The sequence below is a fragment of the Artibeus jamaicensis genome, unplaced genomic scaffold (genome assembly GCF_021234435.1).
Source record: "Artibeus jamaicensis isolate MK-2021 breed Jamaican fruit bat unplaced genomic scaffold, CSHL_Jam_final contig_332, whole genome shotgun sequence".
In the NCBI taxonomy this organism is placed as follows: domain Eukaryota; kingdom Metazoa; phylum Chordata; class Mammalia; order Chiroptera; family Phyllostomidae; genus Artibeus; species Artibeus jamaicensis.
The window spans coordinates 2,766,477-2,786,375 of NW_026521788.1; the positions used below are offsets into that span (position 1 = coordinate 2,766,477).

General features: G+C 39.1%; 1 protein-coding gene across 3 annotated transcripts in view; it reads right to left on the reverse strand.

Annotated features, from left to right (window-relative positions):
* PCGF5 (polycomb group ring finger 5) overlaps positions 1–19,899 on the reverse strand; it is a 120,143-nt gene that overhangs the window by 38,720 nt on the left and 61,524 nt on the right. For all 3 annotated transcript variants that reach the window (XM_053663829.1, XM_037156678.2, XM_037156677.2), the window contains exon 3: positions 4,153–4,249. In XM_053663829.1, coding sequence (XP_053519804.1) covers positions 4,153–4,249 — 97 coding nt within the window. The remainder of the gene's footprint in view (positions 1–4,152; positions 4,250–19,899) is intronic.

The window sequence follows — 19,899 nt, forward strand, 5'->3', positions numbered from 1 at the left end:
AGCGTTGTCTAAACCTGCCTCATTCAAAATGTTCTTTCCTGGTTTTCCTTTTTGTTTTTTGCCTACTCTTTTTGTTTTTTGCCTACTCTTTTTCTCCCTCAGTATTTTTCTTTTCCACTCACCCCTAAATCAAGTATTTTCAATGCTTTGCGCTCTGACCTTTCCTGTAGGCCGCCTTCCCTGAGGACCTCATCCACTTCTATGACTCTGTATAAACAGGTAACTTATATCTTAAATTAACTTACACAGATTTACATTAAAATTATATATTTAATTACAATGAAACTACCACGTAAAGCAGATAACTTTTATATACACACATATTCCATCTCTCTGCTGAGCCCAAGTTCCACATTCCCAGCAGACGCTGTGTCTCAAGCACCTCCTTCTGTTCATCTGCGTCACTGTCTCATCGATCCACCCACAAAATACTGAACAGCACTCTTACTGTCTTACTTTTTAAAAGTTGCATTTACAAAATAAGACCGTATCTCTTTCCAAAAAGGCTCAAAATGTTAACACTTTTCTTCATATACACACCTCTTCCCACCACTCTCAACTGACACATGTACGTCTCCAAGTTCCACTGACAGCTCCTTCTAGATATTTCCCCATCTCCTCTTCCTGTACTTGTTGCCCTTCTAGTTCCTCAATTACCACACTACGTAGACTAGGATGGTGTTGAGCTATTTTCTTTGAACCTGACCTGTTCATAATAATCAAATTAGTGCTTAAGAAAGATTCGTTATTTGCCTGCTCCAGAACTAATTTCTTCCCACCACCTGGTTTCAAGTGTTTACATAACTTGAATCCAACCTACAAACCATGACTGGTGTTATTATCTTACCATCTCTCCTCCGAGGCCAGCAAAAATGCCTTGTGTTCTGCAACCTGTTTCTCTCCCTCACACTCGCTACCCTGGCTCAGTTCCTCTTCTCCTACTCCAACCGAACCGCTGTCACCTTATTCTTCAAGACTTAACTCAAATACCAACTTGTTCACCAAGCTTCCCCTGACTATTTAATAGCAGTGGTATTTAAAAGTAGCATTTCTTTTCTTCTTAATATTTTTATCAAAGTAATACATATTTATGACTTACAAGTCAAACCTCCCCATAAATCTTATATTCAAATAGAACATTCTCCTCCTGATTCCTACAACCCAAGAGGCAGCCATGTTCAAATCCAACCAGTTTCTGGTAATACTCATTTTCACGTGTACGTGTGTACACACATATATGCACCACACATACACACCCAAAGCCATGCTTTTTCTGCTGTGTAGATTTTTCTGACACCCTTTTAGGGAAGATAAAGGTTTAGTTTTCTCAGTTCTCTGATATCCTGCACTCCCCACCCCTTTCCTGCTAACATACACCTTTTCCTTACTTTTATCTTCTGACACAGTCTTATCCATTTTTAAAAATAACCAGTATTTGTATAGTTATGATTACACAAATATTCACAGGGTACTATGACTATAGATGCCCTCTCATTCAGCTTTTTCCTTACCCTGGAGTTGCAAAATAAAAACAAGAAAGCAATTTCTATGCACCTATTCCTAAATTCTCTTGAAGAATTTCTTCCCACTTATGTACAAACAGGTCAGGAATCAACCACTTTCATTTCTATTCCTGAGATGTCCCTCCCCAACTGGTGTCCTTTCTGTCCTCCTGACCCAGTTTAGGAATTGATTTACTCCACAGCCAGTCAATAAAAGCCACTTTCATGTACATACTTCGATTCCTTTGTTCTCTACACACTTGCTCAAAACTATTTGGTACAACCACAACTCGACTTAAATCCGACTCTCCATTATTGCTGCACTTTATACCCATGGCTGGCAAAAAAAATCCATACCCTTCCAATTCATAACTATAACCCAAATGTGCCTTGAAGGGTGCCAGGAATCATACATTTCCCCAGCCCATTTATTCTCTCACTTTCCTGGACAATACAACACAACACACTTTTTTCTCTCCTCAACCCCCTACAGCCCTCTTTCTCCATCTTTTAATCTTGGCTGGTGAAGACATCCCTGCCGTCAGGTCTCCTGGGTCTGCTCAACCTTCACCACCATCAGCTGGCTTCCCGTTTCTCGTTTTTGCTATGTGACTGCTCATTCTTTCAACCAGTATACTGAGAATCTTACATTCCAGGAGTTATCCTAGGTGCCAGGAATGCAGACGTTCTTGTTCTTATTATCTCTGAGTTTGCCTTTAAAAAAAATTCCTTTGTAGCAATTTTAGTGATTTAGAAGGAAAAAGCCTCTTTCTATAAAGGATATCATTGGATAAACTAACAAAAACTGAAATGTGGAAGGCAATTAAAGTATTATACCAATGTAATCATAATGTGATTATGTAAGATAACATCTCTATTCTTAGGAAATATGCACTAAAGTATTCAGAGGTAAGGGTAGTACTGTATGTAATTTACCCTCAGGTGATTCAGAAAGAAACACAGAGCAAAAATGTGAGCACAGGATAAAGCAAATGAGATAAAATGTTAATCTGGGTAGGGAAAATACAAGTATTCCTGTACTACTTTTATTTTTGCAAATATTTGTAATTTTTAATTGTTTCCAAATAAAAATTTAAAAATATATATGATGCTACATTTTAGCCAAGGGAATTACATTTAATTGAATTGTGACTGGATTCCTTCAGGTATCTAACAGTCAAAACCAAAAGTTAAGATAATTTGTTACAACATAGTAATTATTACCTACTCCATTTTGAAGTGCTGTTTGTTTACAGTTTTTGATAAAAGCGTCAGGAAAAAATTTTCTTTGACAGAAAAAGTTTGTTCTGGTCTCCTCTGAATTCCTGAAATCAGTTTCTTGCCCTCAGCACTGCTGCTGTGTTGGGCTGGACCTCAGGGAAGGCGGAGCTATCCTGGGAGTTGTGGAATGCTCAGCGGCATCTGGCAGCCCTGGCCTCTACCTACTGCTAGATGCCAGCAGCACCCACCCCGTCCTGACAGTCCAAAATGCTCCCAGAAACTGTTAAATGTACACTGGGGGAAGGGCGAAATCACCTGATTGAGAAGCACTGATATAAACCCGATCAACAGAAGCCTTGCTCAGGACTACAGAATACAATAGACCAATGGTTTCAATGTTAACATATTTCAGAATCACCTGGAGGGCTTGCTACTACTTATGGTAGGCTCCACTCTCAGTTTCTGATTCAGCAAGTCTGAGAACGATCATTTCTAACAGGACACTTATAGCTTGGGGACCACACTTTGAAAAACACTGGGCTAGAGATTTACCTGCAGATAAATTAATCCAACTACAGGTACTGAAATAGAAAAAAGTCTGAAATGTAAAACTTGCAAATCCAGATTCATGGAATGATGGCAAACATCACCCAGAAATGAAAATTATATAAGGCTATCTAGAGAACATCTAGTGCAGTTTTTAGATTGTACCTCCATACGATACACAGTTTATCTGTGACAGAGCTATGCTATATATGTGACTAAACTTAAGTAAACAGTAGCCATTTAAAGAATTCTATAAGTTTTAAGTGTTTGTGAAATCTTTTTTGAACATAAATTTAAAAGAATTAACAGTACCAAAATTAGTGTTCTTCATTATTAAGTCTGCTCTCTTTCTAATACCATGTATTGCAACAAAAGTAGTGTTCTGCACTCTGACTGCTGTGGCTCAGTGGGTTGGGCGCCATCCTGCAAACTGAAAGGTTGCTGGTTCTATTCCCAGTCAGGGCACATGCCTAGGCTGAGCATGGGGAGCAACAGAGGCAGCTGATCAATATTTCTCTCCCTGTTTTCTTCCTCCCTTACCCTCTAACAAATAAATAAATAAAATCTTTTAAAAGAAAAGAAGTGTGGTGTATAGTTTATTAAAATACTAAAAATAGCTACAACTAAATTAACTCTGAGAGCCTGAGATAAAGTTGGAAATGTATTTGGAAATGTATTTCTTAAATACTTAATATGTGCATCCTTAGTTTTAAATTCTGCTTAATAAAATATTCTAAAATGAAAATGTTTAAATGAAAACCATGCATTTCATAAAACCTACATTAATCTGAGTCAAGGTACCAACAAATATTATGATGTATAATAAAAATTATTAAGTATTTATGTAATTTACTTAGATGCACTATAAAATACATTTACTTACCTCAACATTTCTAATGGGTTTGTCTCATGAACTTGGTTGCCACACCTTGGACAATCATTGCTATCTTCAAAGTGCTGAACGATACAAGTCTTACAGACTAAGAAGAAAGATGGTGTTAGGTTAAAATATATCATTGGAATTTTGAATGTAATTAGAAAGTCTTTAAAAATTAACTATTATAGGTAGAGTACTAATATTTAATCAAACTTTAAATTGTAACACTGAAAAAAACCCAACAGAAATAAAGCCTACGGCCACAATATAAAAAACATACCATTTTATTGTTTTTCTTAACTCTATCAACAAACCAAATTCATTCATACTGCTATAAAAAAGCTAGTTCATGTAATAAAATGGCTCTTAAAGAAGCAGTACCAAAAGAAGTTTTCCTTTTACTGATAAGTCTGCATTTTTTCCCTATACATTTATTTTAATGCCAAGTAAATAGTTCATTTAAAAAATGAGTTTTCAACACGTGTATTACTTTTTATTGGCAGGATGCTCCTGGAACAAAGCAGGAGTTACAGTGGAACTTCTGGCCTTTGCAAAGTACGAAGAGTCTATGCTTATAGGTCCGATTCCATGGAGCGCTAAGAATGGCAGCGGCACCAAGTTGGTACAAAGGCACAAGAAGTAAAGTAAAAGAATGACTGCAAAACTGACAGCGAAAATTAAGATTTTAAATGAAGATTCTAAACTAAGCTAACAGAAGTATATGATTTGTGAATTTTGTTGACACAAGCCTAAATAGCCTACATTTCCTCCAAATAATAATAATCTTTCTTGCCATGAATCTCTCTCACTTTTCCCTAAGCTCCTATTACCTACTTTGCCAACTGTCTTGCCCCCAAACCTATATATTTACAGCACTGAACTATAAAAACGTTCATCCACTTCCCTGTCCCAATACCCTCCAATACAGATAGGCTCCGCTAAACCCCATTTTATAACACCATGGCAAACAACATCTTTTTCCCTCATGCCCTACACTACATAAAAGAAGTAAAGGTTTATCTAAACAATTGAGCAAGAATAAACACTAAAGGATTCTTATCACTGACATTAGGGCTGAAAATTCAAGCATGTTACATACACGAGTCAGAGCAATGACGGTCAGGGAAGAAGTCTACTAGGTATCTAGTTTTAAAATCATTAACACAGGTAGAGAATAATACCTTGGTATCTCCTTTCACGGACTCAACAGACAGTTACTGAAGGCCAGACACTGTACTGGGAGCTGGGATGCAGGAGTAAACAGAACAAAGTCCATTCCCTTATGGAGCCCATATTCTCTTCAAGAAGGCAAATAAGGATTTTAGTAATAAGTGAGACTAAAAAAAAAGACGGAGGGTACTGGGGGCTGGCAGCTATTTTAGACAGCATGATCAGAATAGGACTTTCTGAGAAGGTGACATCTAAGCATATTTTTTTGTGAAGAACACCTGAATCCCACTTTATCTCTTTTTACCATTACATACAGATATGAGGGTAACACCCTTCATTTCAATTCTCTCAAAATTTGTATTAAGCGCAGTATCAGGAAGAAAACATTATAAATAAAAAAGCTGAGATATGACTATATCCTATGTCCTCTAAATCTTTTAGTCCCAAAAAGGTTCTAAAAGTCTTCTAAAAAGTCAAAGTAATGTTTGGGATGGGAGGGCCGCCTTGTTAAGCCATACCAAAGTGGAAGACAGAGAAGCTGAATTCCTTTAGAAGATTGCTAGTATTTGCTCTTTCCCCTAGCATGGTGGGTAAGTCTCTGAAATTTGGGAAAGAAGGCAAAAAAAAAAAAAAGATTAGAGACAAAAATAAAGGGGTATTACAAAGACTGATCCCTTCCTGGAGCTCTGATTCTTGTGGTTCAAAAGGTTTATCATGCTCAAGGATTAAGGAATTTCTGGTTGTCTACAGCTTTGGCCAAATGGAGAGACACATGCTATGCCTTGGGCAAGCCCTGATCTGAGTCAGCCAAAGGCTGAGGGCTCGGGAGCCTGTCATCCCAAGGACAAAAATGCTAATGTAGGTTGCTGACGACAGAAACGTAAAGTTCATCCATCCAGAGGTACACACAGTTTCAAGAATAAGTCTGTCTTTATTGATTAAGACCAAGACACCACCAGTGCCCAAGGATGCTGACAGGGAATATTAATCTATGTTCTAGATGTAGACTGTCCAATACGACAGCCACTAACCACACATGGCTACCGAGCACATGTAACATTTCCAGTTCAAGTTGATATGCGCAGTAAGTGTAAAATATAGATTTCAAAGGCGTAGCATGAAAAAAAAATCTTGATTTTTATAACTACAACATGCTGAAATAATATTTAAATACACATGATTAAGTAAAATATTAAAATTTTCCTTTTTAAAAATGTGGCTACTAGAACATTTAAAATTATATAGCTGTCTCACATTTTATTTCTACTGAACAGCACTATTCTAGAAAGACGCAGAGAGCCCCATCTGGAGATGAATTTATACTCCACACCAACCGTTGAGGCATCGTATACTATTTTACTTCTGCAGATGAAGAAGAGGCTCCCACAAGCTGGGTAACCTGTCCACTCTGATGAGTGGCAGCCCGGAGACTTGACTCCAGGTTTTCTGATATGAAATCAGAACTCTTATGTCAAATTTTAAAGATTTTTCAACTTCACAAAGGAAAAGAACATTATGTAGAAATACCATCTCTCTAAAACATCCTAAGTGTCTTTATTAAATCTGACCACCAAGCAAACATGATAGATAAGCCATCCCACAGGGCATAGGAATGTACCTTATTACATGAAGTGTTATGTGAAAGAAATTAAGAAATTTTTTTCAGGGGCTAAGACCAAAAAAAAATTTTTTTCAAATAGTTTTAGAAAAAAAAACTGAGATGCTGAAATACATTTTTACTCTAGTTTTCGTTCAGACGACTCAGTGGTGGGTGTCACCACCGTCATCATAATCATCAGCACAGGGTGTGTGTACCAGACACCACCCTAAATGCTTCCACATATATTTAATGTAACGCAATTTAATTATTTAATCCTCACTACAACCCTATTAATTAGGTGACATTATTAGGCCTCTTACAGATGGGGAAAGTAAGTAGAGAATTTCATCAGTTTGCCAAAAATCCTGAAGTCGATAAGGCGGTAAAAGCCAGGATTTTAATCAAGAGCCCATTTGCTTAACCAATACATGCCTATATGATACAGTTGCTTCTAATTTTACTTCTATTGCTCTGCAATAATTTGTTTAAAAAGCTTTACCCCTTAGTTTGGGAGCCTTAAATATGTCTACTTATAGAGTTAGAATTTCTTTTAAACTGAATATTTAGCACAAAATAGCTCTTTTAAGTAACTTACTTACTCCTTAAAAAAACAAAAATAAAAACCTGTAGTAAATAAATACATTTACCTCCCACAAGCTTTTAGAATTAGAACCTGAGAAAACCCAAGCCAGAAGTTCAGTGAGGATTTGCTTTCCCTTAGATATTTATAAAACTTATCACTACAAAACTACCCCTTGATTCTTAATTTTTAATTTGGTTTATACCAGCTATATAACACATTTTTAAATGTCTTAAAAGGTTTAATGCCAAGCTCTTTAACTGCTCAACTGCTACACTGGTTAACTCAAGTGGTCAAAGATAAAAAGGTCCCAGTCTGGGTTAAGACTACACTGTAAGGAGACTAATTAGAATCTTCATGTTCACCAGCCACTCTAGAGGCAGATAGGTATTGTAGCCACAATAAACACATAGTTCAGAAAGGGAGTTAGTCTCACCAAAGCCATCTCCAGTTGAAAAAAATACTTAACTAGCAACAAATGCTAACATTTACTGAGCACTACCCAAATATCAGGCTCTGGGCTGAGGGCTTTACTTAGATTTCCATGGTATGGACTGTTACCACCTGCCCCCTGCCCCCACAGCTGCTCAGCTGTGTAGCAGAGATGGCATCCATCCCCAGGCTTGTGCCTCTAGGACTAAAAACCGAATCAGTTCTCAGACCCTGTGCCGCTGCCATAGCGATGGGACTGGACGCCGGGGAGTCTGGTTCGGAAGCCGGGATGCTCCAAACCCCTGTGACGCAGCAGAGGAGCCAGCTACGGGAGCAGGGACGTCCTCGGCCCCTGTGACGCTGCCATAGTGACGGGACTGGGTGCTTGAGGAGGCGGCTACTAGAGCCGGGACATTCAGCAGTGATAGGTGACCAACGCAGGGACCAGCTCGAGGACCAGCGTGAGAGTAGGTGGAGACGAAGAACATCAAGAAACTTCAAGGAGTCTGCACCACTGAACTTCACAAGGATCATACCACAGAAGTTTATACCATAAAACCAGGCTTTCAGAACAGATCAATTTTAGAAGCAGAGACTAACAAGAAGAGTCTCAAACAATGGGAAGAAAAAGAAACAATCCCCAAATGAAAGAAAAAGCAGAAACTTCAGAAAGAATGTTAGATGAAATAGAGGCTGATCAACTATCAGACAGTGAATTCAAAGCACTGGTTATTACGAAGTTCAAAGAGCTCACAGTGAACTACCAGAAACTACAGGGGAACTACAATAATCTCTCTGCAAACTACAGCAACATGAAAAAGGAAATGGAAACTATCAGCAAGAGACAAGAGGAAATGAATACAATTTCTGAATTGAAGAACACAGTAGAAAGTTTCAAAAGTAGGATAGATGAAGCGGAGGATAGGTAGAAAGCATCTCACAGAAAGAGCAAGAAAATGAAAAGAGGCTCAGAAAGAATGAAGTGGGATTAAGAGAAATGCAAGACAATATGAAACGTAATAATATCCGAATAATAGGAATACCAGAAGGAGAAGAAGAAAAGGGATAGAAAACGTATTTGAACGAGTAATGAGAGAAAATTTCCCTAATTTGATAAGAGAAAAAGTCTCACAAATCCAGGAATCACAGAGTCCCAATCAAGAGGAACCCAGAAAGGCCCACTTCAAGACACATCATCATCAAAATGGCAAAATTCCAAGACAAAGAGAGAATCTTAAAGGCAGCAAGGGAGAAAAAAGAAATAACATACAAGGGAGCCCCAATAAGGTTAGCTACTGACTTCTCAATGGAAACACTTCAAGCAAGAAGAGAATGGCAAGAAATATTCCAAGTAATGAGAACCAGAGGACTACAACCAAGGCTACTTTACCCAGCAAGGCTCTCAATCAAGATAGATGGCCAAATAAAGAGCTTAGACAAAAGAAGCCTAAAAGAATACGCCTCCACCAAACCAGCTCTACAAGAAATACTAAAAGGACTGCTTTAAGGGAAGGAAGGATAAGAGGGAGACAGAGAGGAACACAGGTACAAAAATGGCAATGAATAAGTACCTATCAATAATAACCTTAAACATAAATGGATTAAATGCTCCAATCAAAAGACACAGAATAGCTCAATGGATAAGAAAGCATGACCCACACATAATGCTGCCTACAAGAGACCCACCTCAGGACAAAAGACCATCACAGACTAAAAGTGAAAGGCTGGAAACAAGTTTTCCAAGCAAACGGACAAGAAAAAAAGCTGGGGTAGCAATTCTCATATCGGACAAAACAGACTTCAAAAGAAAAGCCATAAAGAAAGACCCAGAAGGTAACTTCATTATACTCAAGGGAAGAATCCACCAAGAAGACATTAACATTGTAAACATATATGCACCAAACATAGGCGCACCCAAATATATCAAGAAAATCTTAGAGGACTTCAAGAAAGATATTGACAGCAACACAATCATAGTAGGGGATTTGAACACCCCACTATGAAAAATGGACAGATCTTCCAAACAAATTATCAACAAAGACATAGTGGCATTAAACAACACCCTAGATGAAATGGACTTAACTGATATATATAGAGCCCTTCATCCCAAAGAAGCTAAATACACATGGAACATTTTCAAAGATAGACCACATGATAGGACACAAAACGAGCCTCAAAAAATTCAAGAAAATTGAAATCATACCAAGCATCTTCTCTGACCACAAGGGACTGAAACTGGAAACCAACCCCAAAGAAAAAAACCCAAAGCACCCAAAATCATGGAGACTGAATGGTATGCTATTCAACAACGAATGGGTCAAGAATGAAATTAGGGAAGAAATCAAAAGGTTTCTGGAAACAAATGAAAATGATCTCACAACAACCCAAAACTTATGGGACACAGCGAAGGCAGTCCTGAGAGGGAAGTTTATAGCAATACAGGCTTACCTAAAGAAGATAGAAACATTTCAAACAAACAACCTAACCCTACGCCTGCAAGAACTCGAGGAACAACAACAAAGACAGCCCAGAGCAAGCAGAAGGAAGGAAATAACCAAGATTAGAGCAGAATTAAATGACATAGAAACTAAAAGCACAATTTTAAGGATCAATGAATCTAGGAGTTGGTTCTTTGCGAAGATAAACAAAATAAACAAGCCTTTAAGTAGGCTCATCAAGAAAAGAAGAGAGAGGACACAAATAAACACAATCGGAAATGAAAGAGGAGAGATTACAACTGATATCACAGAAATAGAAGGGATTGTAAGAAATTACTATGAAGAACTGTATGCCAAGAAATTTGAAAACCTAGAGGAAATGGACACATTTCTAGAAAAATACAATCTTCCAAAACTCAGTGAAAAAGAAGCAGAAAATCTAAATACACCAATAACAGCAAAAGAGATTGAAGCAGTAATCAAAAAACTCCCATCACACAAAAGCCCTGGACCAGATGGTTTCACAGGAGAATTCTACAAAGCATTTAAGGAAGAGCTAACCCCTATTCTCCACAGACTATTCCAAAAAATCCAGAAGGATGGAAAACCCCCAAATTCTTTTTATGAAGCCAGCATCATCTTAATTCCAAAACCAGATAGAGACACAACAAAGAAAGAAAACTTCAGGCCAATATCGCTGATGAACATAGATGCTAAAATCCTCAACAAAATACTGGCAAATTGCATCCAACAATATATCAAAAAGATCATACACCATGACCAACTGGGATTCATCCCAGGGATGCAAGGATGGTTCAATATTCATATCAGTAAATGTAATACATCACATAAACAAAAGCAAAGACAAAAACCACATGATCATATCAATAGATGCGGAAAAAGCTTTCGATAAGGTACAACACCCATTTATGATAAAAACACTCAGCAAAGTGGGAATACAGGGAGCATTTCTCAAAATAATAAAGGCCATATATGAGAGACCTACAGCCAATATTATACTCAATGGGAAAAAACGAAAAGCTTTTCCACTAAGATCAGGAACAAGACAAGGTTGTCCACTTTCGCCACTTCTATTCAATATAGTATTGGAAGTTTTAGCCACAGCAATCAGGCAAGAAAAGAAAATAAAAGGCATCCAAATAGGAAAGGAGGAAGCAAAACTGTCACTGTTTGCAGATGACATGATAGTGTACATGGAAAATCCTATAGACTCTACCCAAAACTGCTCGAACTAATTAATGAATTTGGCAAAACAGGTGGTTACAAAGTCAATATCCAGAAATCAAAGGCATTTTTGTATACCAACAGTAAATCAGCAGAAGCAGGAATCAAGTAAAAAATCCCATTCGATATAGCAAAAAGAAAAATAAAATATCTGGGAATAAACCTAACTAAGGAGGTAAAAAACCTGTATGCAGAAAACTACACAGCCCTGAAGAAAGAAATCAAGGAAGACACAAACAAATGGAAACATATACCTTGTTCATGGACTGGAAGAATTAACATCATCAAAATGTCCATACTACCCAAAGCAATATACAGATTCAATGCAATACCTATTAAAGTACCAATGGCATATTTCGCAGACATAGAACAAACACTTCGAAAATTTATGTGGAACCATAAACGAGCCCGAATAGCAGCTGCTCTTTTGAGAAAGAAGAACAAAGTAGGGGGGATCACAATACCTGATATCAAACTGTATTACAAGGCCACTGTAATCAAAACAGTCTGGTACTGGCATAAAAACAGGCACATAGACCAATGGAACAGAACAGAGAGCCCAGAAATCAACCCAACTCTCTACAGTCAATTAATATTCGACAAAGGGGGCAGTAATATAAAATGGAGTAAAGATAGCCTCTTCAACAAATGGTGTTGGGAGAACTGGACAGCTACGTGCAAAAAAAATGAAACTTGAGCACAGACTTACACCATACACCAAAATAAATTCAAGGTGGATAAAAGACTTAAATGTAAGTTGTGACACCATTAAAGTCCTAGAGGAGAACATGGGCAAGAAAATCTCAGATATTCCACGCACCAACATTTTTACTGATATATCCCCCAGAGCAAGGAATGTAAAGGAAAGAATAAACAAATGGGATCTCATCAAAATAAAAAGCTTCTGTGTGGCTAAAGAAAACAGTATTAAATTAGCAAGACAACCAACTATATGGGAAAACATATTTGCCAATGATACCTCAGACAAAGGTTTAATCTCCAAAATATACAAAGAACTTACACGACTCCACACTAAGAAGACACCCAACCCAATTAAAAAATGGGAAAAGGACTTGAACAAACACTTCTCCAAGGAGGACATACAGAACATTCAGAGACACATGAAGAGATAGATGCTCAATATCGTTAGCTATCAGAGAGATGCAAATTAAAACCACAATGAGATACCACTTTACACCGGTCAGGATGGCTATCATAAACAAAGCAACAAACAACAAATGTTGGAGAGGTTGTGGGGAAAAGGGGTCCTTAGTTCACTGTTGGTGGGAGTGCAGACTGGTACAACCATTATGGAAAACAGTATGGAATTTTCTCGGAAAAATAAAAATCGACCTGCCTTTTGACCCAGCAATTCCACTGCTGGGATTATATCCTAAGAATCCTAAAACATCAATATCAAAGAACCTATACACCACAATGTTCATAGCAGCACAATTTACAATAGCCAAGAGTTGGAAGCAACCTAGGTGCCCATCAGTAAATGAATGGATCCAAAAATTGTGGTACATATACACAATGGAATTCTATGCTGCAGAGAGAAAGAAGGAGCTACTACCATTTGCAACAACATGGATGGAACTGGAAAGCATTATGCTGAGTGAAATAGGCCAGGTGCTGAAAGACAAATACCATATGATCTCACCTTTAACAGGAAGCTAAACAACAAAACAAACAAGCAAGCAGAAAAAAAAAACAAAAAACAAACACTGAAATAGAGAACAAGGGGATAGTGACCAGAGGGGAGAAGGGAAGTTAAGGGGAAAAAGGGGGAGGGATTTGGAGGAACAAATAGGAAGGACACAGGGACGAGAACTAAGGGGGGGTGGAAATGGGAGGGAGGTGGGGAGCAAGGGGCGGGGGAGGCTGGGATGGGAAAAATAGACAAAAAACTGTACTTGAAAAATAACTAAATAAAATTAATAATAATAAAAAAAACGAATCACCACAAAGTCAGTAACTCTTGGTTCTTGGCATTAATATTTCTTATTTTTAACTGATCTTTATATTTAGTTGATCACAAACATCACGAAACTTCTGCCTAAAGCTTACTGAAATCTTAAGTTTTACCATTTCTTAGACTTGAACTAGGTTGTTGCACAAATTAATAGAGAAAGAGTCATGTGCCAATTAAAACAGTGGTTCTCAAGTTGAGATGGGCACCACAATCACCATTGAGATCTTTTAAAGAACAGATTCATTGGCTCCCTCCCAAACCAATTAAATCAGAATCTGAGAGTAGCATTGAGACTCTAACTTTGCAAAGCTCTCCACTAAGACAGTCAAAAGATAACTGGGAAATTCTGGCCAGAGGAGGCCAGGAGCTGGCCACAAAATCCTTACTGACTAGTACCTCTGATAGGTGGACCCATTCAAAGATTTGGACCTCTACCGAATCATAGTCGGAAGTCACTTTACTATTCACTACTAGGAAGTCACTGTCACAGGATGAAACATAATCCAAAGAATATGGGATTAACACACTCTCTCCCTATAATGCAGAGGCCAAGGTAGTACAGCACAACTGCTCTAGACAAAAGACAATCTTGAGGCACACTGCCTGGATTTGAATCTCAGTTCTGCCATTAGGCACACTACTTACGTGTGCTTCTTTATACAGGGGAGATAACAAGGACACTTATCTCACAGGGTTCTGGTAAGAATTTGATAATATAATATATGTAAAGCATGTAACCCTGGCTGGTGTAGCTTAGTGGACTGAGCCCTGGTCTGTGAACCAAAGGGTTACTGGTTTGACTCCCAGTCAGGGCACATGCCTGGGTTGCAGGCCAGGTCCCCAATGAAGGGGCAACCACACAGTGACATTTCTCTCCCTCTCTTTCTCCCTCCCTTCCCCTCTCTCTAAAAAATAATTAAAATCTTTTAAAAATATATGTAAAATTTGTAAATTAATGTATGGTAACTTGTTAAGAGTCAATAAATGTAAGCTATAACTACAAATTATATCACTGGATGAACATAAAAATCATAACAAGGAGAATCAGAGTATTGAGTAATAAATGGCAACAGACTGATTAGTTTGATACGTCCAGCCCATGGCAGATGATCTTGCTAATGGAACTTGAAATGTCTATTATGTATTGGTATTAATTATCTGCAGCTATGACCACCCTAGAGATACAGTCTTACAACTCAAGCATGGTATTTTCTACATATTGCTTCACCTGAATGGGAACTTCCTTTATTTGCATGTACGATACATCTTTTTCTGGACTGGAGGGTCCAAATTGACCAACACTTCTCCATTACACATTCCTTCCTTCCTTCCTTAACTTCACGTTTAATACAATTCTAGCACAGTCCCACTGGTCTAGGAGCTACCATATTCTGTCTCCTCACTTTACACCTGTTCTGAAGCACTACTGCATGTTGATTTCATAGTTTAACAAAAGGCTCTCCTACATCTTTATTTTCAAGTCTTGATAGGCTGGGGAGGGTGGTGTTCTTCCCAATGGGTACAAGGAGCATTTGTTGTTGCTATCTTGGATATATCCACATCTCTATGTACCAGAGAGCTAGTTTCCCAGCTCTGAGGATGCAAAGTAATCTACACAAATTTCTCTTCTTGGGCACTAATTCTGCTATCATTGATAATAAGACAACAGTGTTTTCTTTCATGCCTTTGGTGATGTCATTCATTAGTAATGTTCTGTTTATTAAAAGTGATCAAATGCTAACTTCTTTATTAAAATCATCCTAATGCACTGGTTTTATCTGTTAACACAGAAGCGTGTATTTTTTTCTCCCTGAAACACTGTCACCGTCTGTGTGTGCTCTTCTTGATTAACACTCACTTGGTACAGTTTGCTTGGAAAACTTCATCTGTTATCTGCTAAGAGTCTACAAGTAAACTGTGGTGATCTGCAAAGAGAAGAGGCATCAACTTCCTGATTTTCATAATATTCTTACAGGAGAAACTGACAATATTTTCACAAAGTTTTCCAGAATATGTGCTTCCATGAGACAGTACTTCCTGGTTTTACTTGTATAAGGAACTAATAAACACCTTTCTTCTCTTCTGTTATAAATGGCACATTTCTTTTGAAGGCCTACGTGAGTTGCAATTTCATGGAGAACACCAAGCATAGCATTACTTTCTACTACGAAGAATGCTTTTGTTTCAGCCTGACAGAGAAGCAGGCAGCAAAGCAGAAGGATCTTACATCAGGCATGCCAGGAGACCAAAATGTCCAGGAAGGCTGTACTTTCACAGACAGGCTTAAGGAGTTAAATGGGACTCTAAGGTTTGGGTAGAACTTGCTAGCTTGGTGAGTGCAGCAATGCCCTCATACCCCTCCTGATCGATATAAATTCTGTGGTCAATCGGAGTCATCACTTCCCTATACATACTCTTAGAAACTTGGTTCTTCTCTAGTTCAACTTTTCTACCTCTCTTTTTCGTCATACTGGCTCAGTTAAACTATTAATCCTGGCTAAATCCAACATATTCTGCTTATACAAAATTGTAGCTGTGGAAGAAAAATATGCACTGTGCTCGTTGGTGTCTCACCTTAAATCCATGACTATGAACCTAGAGTGGGTCCTTCATCTGCCAGGCACTCATACTCGATGCTGCAAGTCCATTATGATCTCCAAATACCTTCCCTCTCTCCTCAAATCCACAACATATCTCCCCCAATCTCACTCTCCACGATGACCTTGCTTTCTATCTTATTAAAAACAAAAGTAAAAATCTTAGACAAAGATACCACCACATGACTAGCATCCATACTTAGTGCTCTTGCTTATTTCCAGAGCTTCCATGTGCCTATCCAAACTCGATCTCCGCTCTGTGCACTCGACCCCCTCCCAGTGACCTAAGAACACTGCTTCAGCATTCTTCCCTTTCACCTACGTCAGTCTTTTGCTATCTACTGAAGATTCCCATCAACATTCAAACATATGCCCCATCTTAAAACAAAACAAAAATTGCTGACCCCATTTCCCTTGTCAGCTACTACTCCATTTCAGAGCTACCTATACTCACTCCCTCCAATTCCCCTTTTCCCATTCTTTTTTTCACTTTTTTTAAACCTTAAGATAAAATACTTACATAATCATAGCATAATCATCAAAACCAGGACATTTAAAATTGTTCCATTCTCACACTTATGCAGGCTTTCAGCCCTTCACATTCCATTGAAACTGCTTGACAAGATTACCCATGGCCTGTGTTGCTAAATCTAGTGGTCTTCTCTCAGTCCCATCTTACTCAGCACAGCTGACTCAACTACCCCTTCTTCTCGACACTACGTGTGTGCTTTGCCTCCCATGATCCCACATTTTGTTTTCTTCCTGTCTCCCTGACTCTTCCTCCTCAGTGCCCCAGAGCTCCATCCTCAGTCCTCTTCTCTCATCTAGAAGTGAGTACTCATTTCCGCAGTAGTCTCATTGTTTAAATATGATCTATATGCTGATATTCTCCAGACTCACATGTCCAACTCCCAACTAGACATCTCCACTTAGATGTCTTAAAAAACAGCCTTCAACTTTTCCTATAGGATCTGATGACATTTTTTTAAATGTTATTGATTATGCCATTACAGTTGTTCTATTCCCCCCTTCATTCCCCTCCACCCTGCACCCCCGCCCCCACCATTCCCCCCTTTTAGTTTATGACCATGTGTCTCAAGTTCTTTAGATTCTATACTTCCCATACTATTCTTGCCCTTCCCCCTATTTTCTACCTACCATCTATGCTACTTATTTTCTGCCCTTCTCCTCCTCTCACTCCCCTGTTGCTAACCCTCCATGAGATCTTCATTTCTATGGTTCTGCTCCTGATCTAGCTGTCCTCTTAGTTTGCTTTTGTTTTAGGTGTGGTTCTTAATAACTGTGAGTTTGCTGTCCTTTCACTGGTCATGTTTTTTATCTTCTTTTTCTTAGGTAAGTCCCTTTAACATTTCATATAATAAGGGCTTGGTGATGATGAACTCCTTGAATTTGATCTTATCTGAGAAGCACTTTAACTGTCCTTCCATTCTAAATGAAAGTTTTGCTGGATAGAGCAATCTTGGTTGTAGGTCTTTGGATTTCATGACTTGGAATACCTCTTTCCAGCCCTTTCTTGCCTATAAGGTCTCTCTTGAGAAATTCACTGACAGTCTGATGGGAACTTCTTTGTAGGTGACTGTCCCCTTAGCTCTTGCTGCTTCTAGGATTCTCTCCTTCATTTTGATCTTGGCTAATGATGATGTGCCTTGGTGTGTTCTTTCTTGGGTCCAACTTCTTTGGGACTCTCTGAGCTTCCTGGATTTCCTGGAAGTCAATTTCCTTTGCCAGATTGGGGAAATTCTCCTTCATTATTTGTTCAAATAAGTTTTCCACTTATGGCTGTTCCTTTCCCCCTTCTGGTACCCCTATAATTCAGATGTTGGAGCATTTAAAGATGTCCTGGAGGTTCCTAAGTCTCTCCTCATTTTTTTGAATTCTTGTTTCTTCATATTTTCCTGTTTGGCCATTATTTTCTTCCTTCTGGTTCACTCCCTTGACTTGAGTCCCAGTTTCCTTTCCATTACTATTGGTTTCCTGTGCATTTCCCTTCATTTCAATTAGTTTAGCCTTCATATGTTCCTCCAATTTGTGACTAAAATCCACCAGTTCTGTGAGCATCCTGATCACCAGTGTTTTGAACTGTGCGTCTGAAAGTTTTGCTATTTCTTCGTCGCTTAGATTTATGGGCTCTGGGGCTTTGAGATCTTCTTGAGCCATTTTTGGTCTATTTGCACCAGTTAAGTATGAGGAGCGGAGCCTTAGGTGTTCACCAGGCCAGGGCCTCTCAGGTCGCTGACTTCTGAGGCTGTATGCAGGGGCGGGGTCAGAGTGGGGAAATGGCGGCCCTCTCTGCTGCCTCTCGCGGCTGGGACCTGCTCGGTCCCATGTTACCGCCCACTCCCTCGCTGGTCCATCTGGGCACAAATGTGGGACCACAGTCAACCCACCGCCCTGCGCCCTCGCTGGTTCCAACGCTCGCTCACTGGGTCGTTCACTGGGTCCACAGGTTGCAACCCCATGCCTGGGATCCATGCGCCTGAGTCCGTCTGACCAAGTTTTCCTGTGCAACCCCGCTCCATCAGCTGCTGGTTTCGCCCCTCTTACCGGTCAGGCTGAAGAATTTGTTGTTATCAGACTTCCGAAAAGTTCAATTTTCTGTGTTCTGGCTGTGTTTTCTGTTGCTAATATTTTATTGTCTCTAAACTTGGTTGTGTGAGAAAGCATGGCGTCTCCACCTATGCCTCTACCTTGGCAGAAGTCTGATGACATCTTTATCCCTCAGCTTTCTCATACCAAACTCTTAACAGCTATCCTTTAAGACTGCCTTAACTCCAGAGCTGGGTGGAAGTGAGCAAAGGGGGAAAACATGGGGACAACTGTAATAGCATAAGTAATAATATTTACAGTTTTTTTAAAAGACAGACTTAAGTACTTGACTCCTTTTTCTTTCATGACTCCTAAGCAGTTCATTAGCAAATTTGGCTCTACCTTCAAAATATAACTAGAATCTAATTGGTTTTATCACCACCACCGCCACCTTGGTGCAAGCCATCATCATCTGTTGCTTGGACTTATACAACAGTCTCTCACCAGGTCTGTTTTCAACAGTAGTCTGAGTGATGCTTTCAAACCTAAATCGGGTAGTGTCATTCCTCAATCAAAATCCTGCCTGAAATGGGTCGTTTCTCTGAGGAAAAGCTAACTCCCTACAATGGCCCTAAGAGAGCTGCACAATGTGCCTGGGGCCCACATCCCCCCCGTCACCCCTCTGAACTCTCCTTTGCTCACTGCTGTCCAGACACACTGGCCTCCTGACCAATTCTCAACATGTCAAGCACATGTTGAGACCCTTAGACCCTTTGCTCTTGCTATTTACTCCCTGTACCTGGAATACTCTTCCCTCAGACTTGTAAATGCCCACTTCTTTAAATCTAGTCAAATAGTACTTTTGTAATCAGGTCTACCGTAAACAGAGGCTTATTTTAAATGGTAACAACTTCCCACTGACTGTCCTAATCCTCTTACCCAGCCTGGCTCTCCCCTTTTCTATACCACTCACATTACTTTTTCTATACCAATCATATTACTTATTGCCCACTATGTTGCCCAGAACTGTACCTGGAGAAGGAAGAGCTAAGTAAATACTTGAAGAATAAACAAGGATAGAAGGGTTAGGGACAGCAAAGGGAGCCAAGATTCTAGGATCCACAAGTGTACTATTTTAGTCAAGTCAGAAATCGACCCATGTTTTTCAA